At 35.3% G+C, this 13,311-nt stretch overlaps 1 protein-coding gene across 1 annotated transcript in view; it reads left to right on the top strand.

Annotated features, from left to right (window-relative positions):
• The window catches only part of LOC149800658 (uncharacterized), a 32,706-nt gene that overhangs the window by 1,822 nt on the left and 17,573 nt on the right, over window positions 1–13,311 (top strand). Inside the window, exons 2-3 of the mRNA XM_089954696.1 lie at window positions 2,047–2,176; window positions 12,669–12,804. Of these exons, the coding sequence (XP_089810822.1) occupies window positions 2,047–2,176; window positions 12,669–12,804 (266 nt within the window). The remainder of the gene's footprint in view (window positions 1–2,046; window positions 2,177–12,668; window positions 12,805–13,311) is intronic.

The raw sequence follows: 13,311 nt of genomic DNA on the forward strand, positions 1-13,311 counted from the left end.
TAACTTTGGATTTAAGCAATACATGTACTTTATTTTCAATTAGACAATTTTCAGAGTTATTTTGGCCATGTGACTCTAAAAGAGAATGACAAATTTTAACTCAGTAACCAGATTATATTACTGTGTTTTCAAGTTAGTAAAAATGCTTAACCAACTACCCTTAATAAATTTTTAAAAATTCTTTTATTAAATTTATACTTTCTAAAAGTTCACAAAAATGGCACTTTCAGTGATTTCTGAACGTGTTTGAAACAACTCTGTACCATTTACATGAGCAAATGCACACGTGTCTTCAGATTATATTGTTCATCCTCATTTCGGTGTTGCATATAAAACATTGCCATAACTATTCATACATAGCACACTAAAATGCATAAAATTACGGAATCAACACAGACGTGAGTGCATCTGTTTTCAGATGGAGAGGTTTTCATAATTTAATCACTAGCTTTAATATAGCTTCATTACAACAGTCCATTGACATGATGCAAATTTATTTATTTGTCTACATACTTGTAATTTTAGGCAATGGTTAAATAGTATCTGCTTTGTTGCTTTTTTTTCCTTATTTTTGCAAATACGTGTCAAGTCAGAAAACAACTTACTCCTTACAATGCATCTCGTGAATTCCACAACATAGCATTGTCCCATATGTTTCTGACCTACATAATTTCCATCTTGAAGTTAAATCTTTAATAAAATAATACCTAGGCTTTGCTTTCAATGAATTGTATATTTTTTTTGAATATACTTGCCCGATGATTTACGAAAACAGACAATCTAATAAACTGGTACATCCCAGACTTAGCGAAATGTAATAGTTATATCCAGATACACTGTGCATTATTATCAGGTAATAGCAACAGTAAAGGATATGTACTATGCTAAACATCCAATCTTTTGGAATAGGAATCTGTGCCAAACAAGTTTCATGTTATGTGTCATCAATGATACATATCTTTAATACATGAAATATGGAGTTTTATTAATGATTTACCTGGAAAAAATTTGGATCAAACATTTTTGCGACCAAGAATTTTAAAAGAAACAACTGAGCTTTTCTCATGATAAGGATAAGTGTCACAATTGCAGATGTTTACATCAAAATTAAATTATGACTAGCTTTTAAGTAATTTTCTGGAATTTCTAGCAAATACCATCACTGATGATGTGAATTTCTAGCAAATACCTTCACTGTGATGTGAATTTCTAGCAAATACCTTCACTGTGATGATGTGAATGAGCAGATGCTAATGAAATGTAGTATTTTTATAAAAAAATCATTCCTAGCGTACAGATCAGTAGAATATGTGCATGATTCAGTGTCATTTCCACCCAAATAAAATATCAGACAACATGCTTAAAATGAGGTCAAGATGTCAGTATAAAGCTTGTGTAAAGTAAAATGAGGTCAAGATGTCCGTATAAAGCTTGTGTAAAGTAAAATGAGGTCAAGATGTCAGTATAAAGCTTGTGTAAAGTAAAATGAGGTCAAAATGTCCGTATAAAGCTTGTGTAAAGTAAAATGAGGTCAAGATGTCAGTATAAAGCTTGTGTAAAGTAAAATGAGGTCAAGATGTCAGTATAAAGCTTGTGTAAAGTAAAATGAGGTCAAGATGTCCGTATAAAGAAACTAGCTTGTGTAAAGTAAATCTTGTGCTTCTCAATAATTTATTTTGCTACAGGATTAAAAATTAGGCGTCACAAATTTGCTACATGCTGCTTCATGTTTAATTCTAACCCCTCACCCTGTTTAGTTGCATTTTACAAATATGGAATTTTGTGCCTTGTAACAGAATGAAGTTTAACTAAAAGACTTGTTTAAAAGCTTGGCATCATGATTTGGGCTAATGATTTTAAAGTTTTTAATGATGCTTTAATGGGGTAATGATTTTAAGTTTTTTTAATAATGGGATAATGGGGCACAATTTTTTAAAGCTATTAATGATGGACTAATGGGGGTCATGATTTTAAGAAATTAAGTGTTCTGGATATACATACTTTGAAGTGCTATTAAGATACCCTCACAATTCATCTGTTTTGCAGTCCTGCAGGATTTGGTGTCGATCCATCCATTGATTTCACACCTGAGCAGATGTCAGACATCAGTTTTCACTGTATCCATCAGACAACTCTTCACACAGACGAACAAGGAAGAGTTTTCAAAAACAGCGAGGTTGGCAACTATTATATGATGACATATCTTCATTTTTCTTTCATTTGTTCTATTTTTAGACCATTATATTTTGCATCCCTTCATAATGAAACTGGTCTCTAAAAGCAGATGTACCATTATGGAAGTAAACAGTTAGTCCATGCACATAGAGAGAACAGGACATGCCTTCTAATTTCATATCAGTAATACATCCCTCTTACTTTTGCATAGCTGGTACTATTTTGGATGGAAAATCATTCAACTTTGATGAGAATTTCGTCATCCTATTAAGGTGAACTAGAAAATTCCAGAACACTCGATAGCCCCTAGTCGACACTGCATATACCTTGCCCTTGCAAGTTTTTGTTGACATGGCTTTAATGTCTGCTTGGTTTCTTTGCTTACATTGATGAAGAATTGCCATCATTTCATGGGTTAATGGCAATTTTACTACATTTCTTATCTCTTATGTATATTTAATTTGAATTTGTTAGTCTTTTTTTCTCCTTGATTAAATATTATGTATAAGCAGGGACGGTCCTGGCTTTTAAAAAGCTGTCGCCAAAAAAATCGCCAACCTCAATATTTTGTCGCCAATTTTCAAAAAGTGTCGCCAAAAAAAGTAGTGTACATTTTTCCAAGTGTTAATTTAGTCTATTAATGTAACAGGCAATGAAAGTTACAAAAGATGGATTAGTTAATACTTTAATTACAAGAAGCATTAACAAAATGTTACAAAGTGTTACATGAAGATCCGTCGCGATTTTAGGGCTGCCCACTTGTTGAATGCAGTTTCAAAGTCTAATTTTTCACATCTGTACATGCTGATTCTCATTAAATTCTCGAGAGATGAGCTTATTTCTGATGTCAGTTTTTATGAAGTTCATCTTACTGAATCCACGTTCACAGTGTACAGTGCTGACAGGTGACACCGGTAGTCTCTCATCAGCCCCCCCCCCATAGCTAGCTTCACAAAGCTTGTAGCGAATTGCTTCCTAAATCCCAAGAATGATCACTGAATGCTGTATAAATTTTCTCGACAAGAAAAATAGGATCTCCGTTCCCACGAATGAAACGTACATGAGTCAACACCTGGCAATATTGGACCGTATATATAAGCATAAATTCACACCCAGCTTAGGGATTCTTTCACTCCTGTATTTTGAGAAATAAATAATTATTATTAATTATGCAAAACTGGTTTTTTTTTTTTTTTTTGCTATTTCTTGTTGCGGAGTTTAAGTCTCTGCAGCCGTAACACAGGACTGATGGCAAAAGGAAAAGATCAATGAGTAAAATGCTGCACTGGCGACAGATGTAATTGTGATTTAGATTGTTTCCATTTGCTTTGTATTTATACACAGTTGTCAGTACTTCAAAGCTTATCAGTTTTCTATGAAGGTTCAGCAAAACTATTGTATTGGTATATGTATAAAAAAAAACAGAAGGATTAGCCATACAGTTAATTGTATCTGTTCTATTCGCGTCTTCAGAAGTCGGTCAGTTGTAGGTATAGTGCGGTAGCATGATTGACTGTATCGCAGCATACAGTACTCAGCCCAGATGTCAGCATAAGCAGATTATGATGTAACAATGCACTGTAAAGATGGGGTTGTCAATAAGAACAAAGGATTGTTTGTGTAACAGATTGATACCAATGCATTGCTTAGTCAAGTTTGTGGCTTCCTTTCGTTCTGCCTTTTAATTTATCCAGTCCAAATCCATGATTGTATGTACAAATTAAATAACCAAAAAGTATGTCGCCAAAAAAATCGCCAGATGGGATATTTTTGTCGCCAATAAGGAAAAAAAATCGCAATTTGCGACATTGGCGAAGCCCAGGATGATCCCTGATAAGTGTATTTTGGACTTAACGTTGTGCAAATTCAGGTTCATGTCAACTTTTCAGAAGCCAAGTAGGGAGATTGAATAAACAAAGTAGGTAGATCTGGACCTAAAATCGGAGGTCATGGCATTTTTTAAACATCGGTTTCAATAAATATTGACCAATCGTCCTGATCCTATATGCATGAAATTCTTAAAGGACATGCCAGGGTAGCCCGTAGAAACTTGCAGGGGCAAACATGTAGTGGTCATCCATTAAAGTTTACTGATGTAGGCCTAACATGTTTAAAGGCGACATTGGGGGAGGGGACTAGTGCCCCCACTAGTGTAATGCCTTGCATTTTATTTTTCTCACCCACCAAAGTGTTAGAGTGCTAATTTTATGGTGAATTATTTCTAGCTAGGGTAGGTATTTTGTTAAAATATCCCTATCCTTGCCTAATCAAGTCTTTGGACTAATTTTGATTCATTTTATTATTCATTTTGAATCATCACAACTCATACTCCTTTATTGTGAACTGTACTATTTTTATACTTGGAAAAGCACGTGGCAAACCTGTTTCCTTTTATAATGTGTTTAGTCATCAAACACCGGTTCATTCTCAAAATTAATATCAGATAGTTTTCTTTGATATTATCTTCTTTGTTAACAGTCTTTCCAACCCTTTTTGTCATGTGCAAGTTTCTTCATCCCTACCTTTTTGTTTAAGCCTGGTTGACTTCATTATCTTATAATTTAATGTCAGTAATAACACCATGCCTGTTGCAGTTGCATAGCTGGTACATTTCTTTGGAGGAAAATACCCTGACCATACAAATTTGTTTTTTTTCTTCCATTTGGAGGAACTAGAAGATTCCATAATACTGGATCTCCCCTGTGGGACACCCTGCACTTATTGCCATGTGTACTGTGGCTATTCTTTCCATTCTCAGTTGACATATTTTAATGTTCAATGTCATTTCAGGGGTCAAACTAGACTTAAAATTTTAGAGAGCATTGACTTCTTCTTTTGGACAGAACAGGGAGAAGTTAGAGCTGAGCAGGAAGTGGGAGCAAAGCAAGACATGCAATGTGTGTGTGTGTGTGTGTGTGTGTGTGTGTGTTTCTTTTTGTATCTTCTTTGAATTATGCCCTCTATTTCCCAGCATGCATGTTTGCATTTAACATTGGTTTTAAGCAATACTTTATTTTCAAGTGGAAAATTGTATCTGTATTATAAATACATTTGGTGCATGTTTAAATATTCATTTGCAGTGTATTTTGGCAGTATGACTCAAAAAAGAACAACAGAAGCTATACATTGTAATAAATTTTAACTGAGTAACTAGATTACAGTATTGTAATTGCAAGTTAGTACAAATGCTTAATCAACTACCCTTAATCAAGAATTTTTCTTTTTGCTCTCTGAAAGTTCACTATAAAATGGTACTTGAAAAGATTTCTTAGCTTGTTTGAGACAACCCCAGTACCATTTACAAGAGAGCAAATAAAGATTTCTAAGCTTGTTTGAGACAACCCCAGTACCATTTACAAGAGAGCAAATGAAGATTTCTAAGCTTGTTTGAGACAACCCCAGTACCATTTACAAATGAACATATCTTCCAGATCATGGTGTACGTTTTAATTTCTTGTTGTTGATAAAACTTTACTGTAACTGCTCACAGACAACACATTGAAGAAGTAAAGTCTGTAAATGAATGAACTAAACCCTTTACTTTTCAACCAAATTGACACATCCAACATTGCATGTGTATCTATTTTTAGAAATTTGGCTTTTCTTAATGTAACCATTCACCTAAACAGTCCATTGATAGGATTGCAAAAATAAGGTTTTATTATTTGTCTATGTACTTGTAGTAACACTAGGTATTGGTTATACAGTATTTGCTTCATTTGTTTCTTCATATTTTCACAAAAATCATTGAACTCAGAATACAACTTTGACCATACTGCATCTCTCAGATTCCACAACATATCATTGTCCCATATGTTTCTGACCTACATAATTGCATTTTAAAGCTAAATCTTCAGTAGTGTAATATTTAGGCTATGCTTATTTTCCTGAATATATCTGCCCAATGGTTTATGTAGAGACAATCTCAGAAGTGGTACATCCATGTCTGCCATTATTTCCCCATGACAGGTTCATTAACGGGTCTAAACTGATTTTTATGAAGAAAATAATGTTCATGCGGCAGTTAAAATACTCATGTTACTGGTTTTATTCTTAAAACACAAATTGTTATTTACATAAGTTTAAGTTTCAGAATACAAGTTTGTATGATTTTATCTTCAGAGGATAACTTGCAGAAATCAGGCACTGATAGCTGCTAACTTATTCAGGAATGGGTTAATGGTCAGTCAGCTATCTAAACACATGCATGACTGTGCAAGAGTAGTTGGTAAGTTGATATCAACACCAACTTTTTGATGGCTTGAAGCCTACATTTCAACTTGAGCTATAACATAACATTGGAACTAACCTGATTAAGGCGAGGAAGCATCTAAAAAAGAATGGTCATTCAATATTCCTTTAAAAAGTTACAGGGTGAAGTCATTTTTACTTTCCTAACAGAAGACATCAAAGTTTACATTTTTTAGGCAACTTAGTGGCCCACTTCACCTGGTAGTGTGACCCCTGCAATTAGAAAGATTTAGCCACTGATTAATGGGTTAATGAGTGTGTTACTGCTTATTTTGTGTGCTTTATTCTTCTTAAATGTTAAGATTATTCCCTGATGAATTTTTATTGCTGTTTAAGCTCTTTTGAGAGTTTTCTTAGCATTTGTTCCACACACATCTAGTATGGCTTGGCATTTTAGTTTATTCCTTTTACCCCTTCACAGGGCATAAGTGTATAAAATTGGGTTTTGCTTTTACGAAGGGTAGGTATTTTGTTTAAATTCTCCTATCTTTGCACAGTTGCAGTCTGTGGACTTGCCTTTATCAATTTTATTGTTCTTTATGCATCATTAAAGCAGCTCACACACCACCTTTTTTACAGTCACATCTCATGGTCTGTTATCAAATACTGGTTCATTTTCAATTTTAGTTTTGGGTAGCCTTCCTTAAATTTTGTTTCCTTACTATTATTAGTCATAACCTTCTGTTTTTTTTGTGCTAATTTAGTTGTCCCCAGCTTTGTTAAGCCAGGTTGACCTTTTTATATTGCAGTTTTCTTTTCTGAGCTTTACATTGGTTTCTTTTTAGAATGTAATTTTCTGAAAGCACACATGTAAGGTATCTTATTTCATGCATTACCTTGTATAGAAGAGAACAGATGGATGTCTCTTCTTTAGCCTATTGATCATACAAACCAAGAGTAGACACACATATAAAGTGAGGAAAATGGTCTCTTCATCTTCCTCCAGGTTTTAGAGGTTCTTGTTCCTTGAGTCTCTCAGATCTCAGGGAAGGATTACCACGAAGTCTCTCCAGAGACATGGGGTTAGTGTCCCCCTGCTTTGTTATAAATTGGTGCAGAGTGAGTTGTGCCATCTTGTTAGGGAGGAGCAGCACCCTCTTCATTCCATGAACTCCACCTGGTTTCCCAATGCAGACTGCACTTGTGTCCTCTCCAGGTTCTCCATTTAGCAGTGTGGAAACCACACAGGGGTTCTCAGATTGATCAGATTTCTCTTGGTCGTCATTTTCACCACCATCTGATTTGGTGGATAAATCAGTTCCAGTTTCTGGCTGGAGTCCCCAGTGCAGGCGTTCCCCCCCCCCATCTATATATATTTGTTCACAGACATGTCATAGTTGGGTAACTCATCTATCTGGAACCAGAAGGATTGATTCTTCAGGATTCTTAGCCCTTCAGGGGTGTGTTGACAAAATAAGAGGTTGCTGTGTGATATTCTTCATCAACACATCAGTGGTAGTGTACCTCAGGAGACAAGGAGGCACACATGCAGTTTCTCTATGTGAAGGTTTGGAACATCCTTTGTAGGGCATCCTTGAAAGGAATTACCCTCCGAGTTTGCAACACTTCCAGTGAAAGGAGTATTTTGGCAGACAGTCTCTCAAGGAAATGGAAGACCGTCAACAGAGAACAGTCTTTCAACAAATCCATTGCAGACTCCCTGTTTCAACTTTAGGGGACTCCATTGGTGGACTTGTTTGCCACAATGGTTAAACAACAAACCTCCATTTTACATTTCCCTAGCCCACCAACCAGTGGGCCTGGACAGTGGATGCCGCCAACCTGAAGTGGGATCGTTTGTTCGTGTACACCTTATCACCACTTAGGATGATCTCACAGGTACTTCACAAAGTAAGGAATTCCACTGATCAAGTAATTTTGATAGCCCCTTTGTGGCCCAGTGATTATTTTTCAGTGATCTTCTTGATCTGTTATTTGACCATCCCAAGACATTGCATAAGAATAAAGATCTCACAAGCACAGGAGATCTCTCCAACACAACAGCCAGCACATATTCAACCTCCATGCTTAGCTCATCTCAAATGATAACTCTGCAAACAGAAGTATTCTAACAAGGTTCACAAGTGTATCATTCAGTCCAGGAGACAATGTGCATCTAAGGTCTATGATGCCAAATGGAGAATCTTTTTGCTTAGTATAGTAGAAAACATGTCAATCCTAGCTGTCCGTCAGTGAGAGCAGTAGCTGATTTTCTTCTCTTTCATTTTGACGAGAAACAATGCTCAATTTCTACTGTCATGGGCTATAGGTCAGCCCTATTCAGCACTCTTAACTTTTCAGAGATCTGGCCATCAGAATGGACTTTCAGTTAGCAAAACAGTTTGCAGAAACCAGTGTCTCACTCATTAATGCCTAAATGGAATCTTTCTTGTGTCTTTTAGCTCTTAGTGATATGCTCCTTTGAGCCTATGGGTGATGCTTCATTCAGTAATCATACCCACAGGACTGTTTTCTTGCTGTCCATGAGACAATGGAGCAAGATTCAAGCACTATCAGAGTAAGGCTGTTTAAGGTACAGTGGAAAATGTGAGTAAGTTTCTCCCCTCTGCCAACATTTTTTTTTCCAGCCTCCCACCAAAGTGACAAATTCAGGTACAAAGTAGCAACAGGTATGTATTACTAATATTAAATTGTAGTTTGTGTATGTGTTGGGGGTAAACTAATTTTAATGATGTACCGGTAATACTTACTGTTGCTATTGCTAGATACCCTCCTCCCACCTAGCACTGATGTCACACTAGTTTTGGGGCTGTAACCTAAACAGAATGGTGGACAGTTGGCATGTGCAAGGTATCTTTGGGGTGATCAAGTGTTTGGGAATCTTCTGGTTCATCCGAATGGAGGAATGAATTCTTGCTATACAGTTAGGTATTGTTTTGTTGAATTTTTCTGTCTGAACCTATGGGAAGTCATCATATACTCTAATAATTTCACAGATTGGATTTCTTTTAATTATGAATATTGAAAACTTACAGAATTGAAGGTTTCCAAACTAGAATTTTGTATTATAATTTTTAAAAAAGTGGAAAAACACTGGTGATCTGCATCTATGCAGTTTATTAGGAGTAATTAGTAGCACAAACAGACTGTAATGTGCCAGCACATTATGCAACAGCTGTTGACGATCTGTGTTGTTGGACTTGAATGTGAACTATATACAGTAGACTTAAATTGTAGAAGTGGTTTAGAAGAATAGGAGATAAAATTACAATATTGTGCTACAAAATGTAAAATGATCTCTTATACAATCGTGTTGATTGGATAAGTCACACTAATTAAATATTGAAAAAGATAGTTACAGATATAATAATAGCTACATGCTGAAACTGAGTGCTTGTGTTTAGCCATAGCATACATTTCATGTTGGGGGCCCTGAGTGGTCTAAAGCGCTTTCCGTTACGGATCACTGCCATCTCACCTCTGTCTGCGTGGGTTCGAGTCTCGGATTCGGCTAATGTGGGTATGTGAGAAAGCTTGTCATTAGCTTCTCGTGGGTTGGTGGTTCTTTCCAGGGTTTTCCTGGGTTCTTCCTCCACCATTAATACTGGCAGCCATGTATAGCCTATCGTGTGCTGAAAAATGGTGTTAAACCCTACAACAACAACAACAACAAGATTTCTTGTTGTTTTTTCCTGGAATACTTTAAAATTACTAGACTTTTGAATTATTTTATACCTGGTTTATCCACTGTGTATGCTTTTATTAATGCACTAGCAGATGTAATGGCTTGGGTATTCTACATGTAGATCATGTACTTTAACAATAAGAAGTGTAAAGTTTAATGTTTAGTTTGACCATGTAGGCAGCAGAATCTATTTTTCAGACTACACTTACCCTATCCACATTATTTGCCTTGTGGGGTGTATTGGGTCATTTCATCCAGATATAATAGGGGATATAGGGTTTCTCTTTTGCTCCATATATAAAGTCAAAAGACTTGGAAATTAATGAAAATCTGTTTTGGGGAAGTATGGTTGGTTTAAACTAGAACTTTTGATGTGATAACGAGTATTAAAACCCTAAGAAAAGCCCCGAGATAAAACGACTTGATGGACTTGTACATATGGAATTCTTCTGCCTAAAGAAAAGAATGAACCATGTGATTTAATGCAATATTTCCTGGATATTTTTTGGCATGCCTGAGACCTTTATGTTTGAAATATGGTAGTAACATTTTGATGTGTTTCCACATAATGAAACAGTTTACATGCGAACAGGATTGGAGAAAAAAATGCAAAACTTCTTTGCACATGAATCAGTTTCAGTGTTTTGTATGTGTATGTTTCATATAATTTGTAAGAAATACTGGTTGTTAAATTTATTGTCCTTATTTGTTTTAGTATTGTGTGTACTTTTATGTTGTTTGCTGTATCCACAAGAAATACTGTGAATTTAACATTTTTTTGTGGGTGACAATTTCTGTGGATTTGTTGTTACATGTACATACAAACCACAAATTTAAAGGCCAAATGAACAATGATGTTTCAGTGGAAACAGTAGGACCCCTTTGCTATTCTATCAATTTAAGTGTCAGTGAAAATGCCCTTTTTTTTGCAAAACCACAAAAATTGATACTCTGGAAAATATATAAATGGAAAATATATTGATATTGTTAGCATGCGTAATTTAAGGAATTTTTATATTTTGCATACAGTAAACTAGTGAATATAACGTGTATTATCCAAGATTTTCCCTACCAGTCACCCCACTGCTCAGTATATATATATCCACTTGTTATTCAATTTGATTTTTTGTGTATTACCATGTTGCAGTAACATTTTCAAAGACTCGTTTCCTATTTGAAACGAGACTAATGTCAATTATATAGTTAGGTTTCACATTTCAGCTACATTTTTCAAAGTTTAAATATGATATAATGACAAGAAGACCAGAGCAACATAATAAAACATCATCTTCAATTTAATAACTTAGTAATTTATGAACCGCTCTGGTGGCCTAGTGGTTAGAGCGTCTGCCTTGGATGCGGCAGGTCATGGGTTCGATCCCCGGCCGAGTCATACCAGAGACTTACAAAAATGGTACTAACAGCTGCCTTGCTTGGCGCTCAGCATTAAGAGGTTAGTGTTAGGACTGGTCGGCCTGGTGTCAGGATAATGTGGCTGGGTGGGACATCGTGCTACATGTCTGCGGCATGATGCCCCAGTGCTAGATATCACTATAAACTGCCACACTGCTGAAAAATTGTTAAAGCTACGTTAAAAAAGTCCAAATTACACATACTAATTTATGAAGAGCAGCAATATTGTTTTTACTAAATCTTAAACTGCAGTAGATGGGTCTGATTCGCTGTCAGATTCAGAGCTACTATAGACAAATCAACTTCAGGAAAAATTTCACATTTCTGGAATTGATTGGAAATGGTAGCTAGTATTATTATTGTTTATTGTAAATTTGGAAGGTGTGTTGCTCATACCATCTGGCAGTTATTTACAGATAGGTGACTTTTTTATTCATTTTGAAATATTGGTAATGGATAGGCCCTGCATTTGACAAAGAGGGCATGTGGCATCAATGTGGAATGTTTGAAATGGCTCAAGGTGAGGAAACTAAATATGAACTGACCCACCCACTGTGGTTGAAATGGCTTGGCTGTGGTTCTGTGGTAAACAGAAAGGATGATTCACCATACCCTAGTATTTTATACTATGCTTATAATGAAAAGAAGACTGCACAGACTTTTGTCATTTATTATTCTTTACAAAAGCCTTGAAGTTATATATGTCCACAGGTAATCTAATATATTGTTTTTCGCAAAATTGAACAACTTCAGGTAATACTCTAGTATGTCTTAAATTAGGACTTGTGTTATATATGCTAATTTACAGTACAGTTGTGAAATATAGATGTTGGTTTAGAAATTCAGAAAAGTGTCTATAAACAATCAAATCACCTTGACATAATTTGTTCATGTTTATTTTGAGGAAGTTCCATTTTTTATACATTTTTGTACACAATAATTTTGTTTATTATTGAATGCTGTTTAGAGATTCCTAATTTGGATGGTTAAATGTTTTTAGTTATTTACAAGTCATTATTTTATGTAAATGGGAACTAATTTTGTATGGTATTACAATTTAAACACGTGGTTTTAATGTAATACAGTATATCCAGCTGTTGTTGGGGCAGATGAATAAAGTTGATGTATTGTTTTGGTATTGTTTGATGAATTTTATTAGGTTCTTTGTTGTTTTCCTTTTAAGCCTAGTCCCATACAGAGAAGAGAGTACAGCAGCCAGTGTGGTCAAAAGAAAGCCATATTCTCCCTTCCAAAACACTAACAGTAAGGTGGAGTATGCTTTGGCTAGAGTTGATGATCTTCTTAACTGGGCTAGAAAGGTGAGTGTCATTGATAACTTGTTTTAAAAGTTAAATTGTTTACTTAACTGGGCTAGAAAGGTGAGTGTCTTTGATAACTTGTTTTAAAAGTTAAATTGTTTACTTAACTGGGCTAGAAAGGTGAGTGTCATCGATAACTTGTTTTAAAAGTTAAATTGTTTACTTAACTGGGCTAGAAAGGTGAGCATCATCGATAACTTAATTTTAAAGGTAAATTGTTTACTTAACGCAGTGTATCCCCCAGGGGTGTAAAATTGAGGGTAAAAAAAAACCCTTGATGTCGGAACTGGGGGTCAAATAAAAAATGTGGGGGTCAAAAATGTACTGACAAATTTTTATATGACTTGTACTTTTTCAGCTTGAAATAGAATATTGCAACTTGCACAACATACTCTCTCTCTAAACATACAAATAAACCAACATGCACAATTAACAAACAAATGCATTGTCCATTCAAAGAAAAATTTTATTAGTTCATTTTTGTTTAAAGTCGTACTTTTAACAGTC

The sequence above is a fragment of the Sinohyriopsis cumingii genome, chromosome 4 (genome assembly GCF_028554795.1).
Source record: "Sinohyriopsis cumingii isolate HCF-2022 chromosome 4, ASM2855479v2, whole genome shotgun sequence".
NCBI lineage: Eukaryota > Metazoa > Mollusca > Bivalvia > Unionida > Unionidae > Sinohyriopsis > Sinohyriopsis cumingii.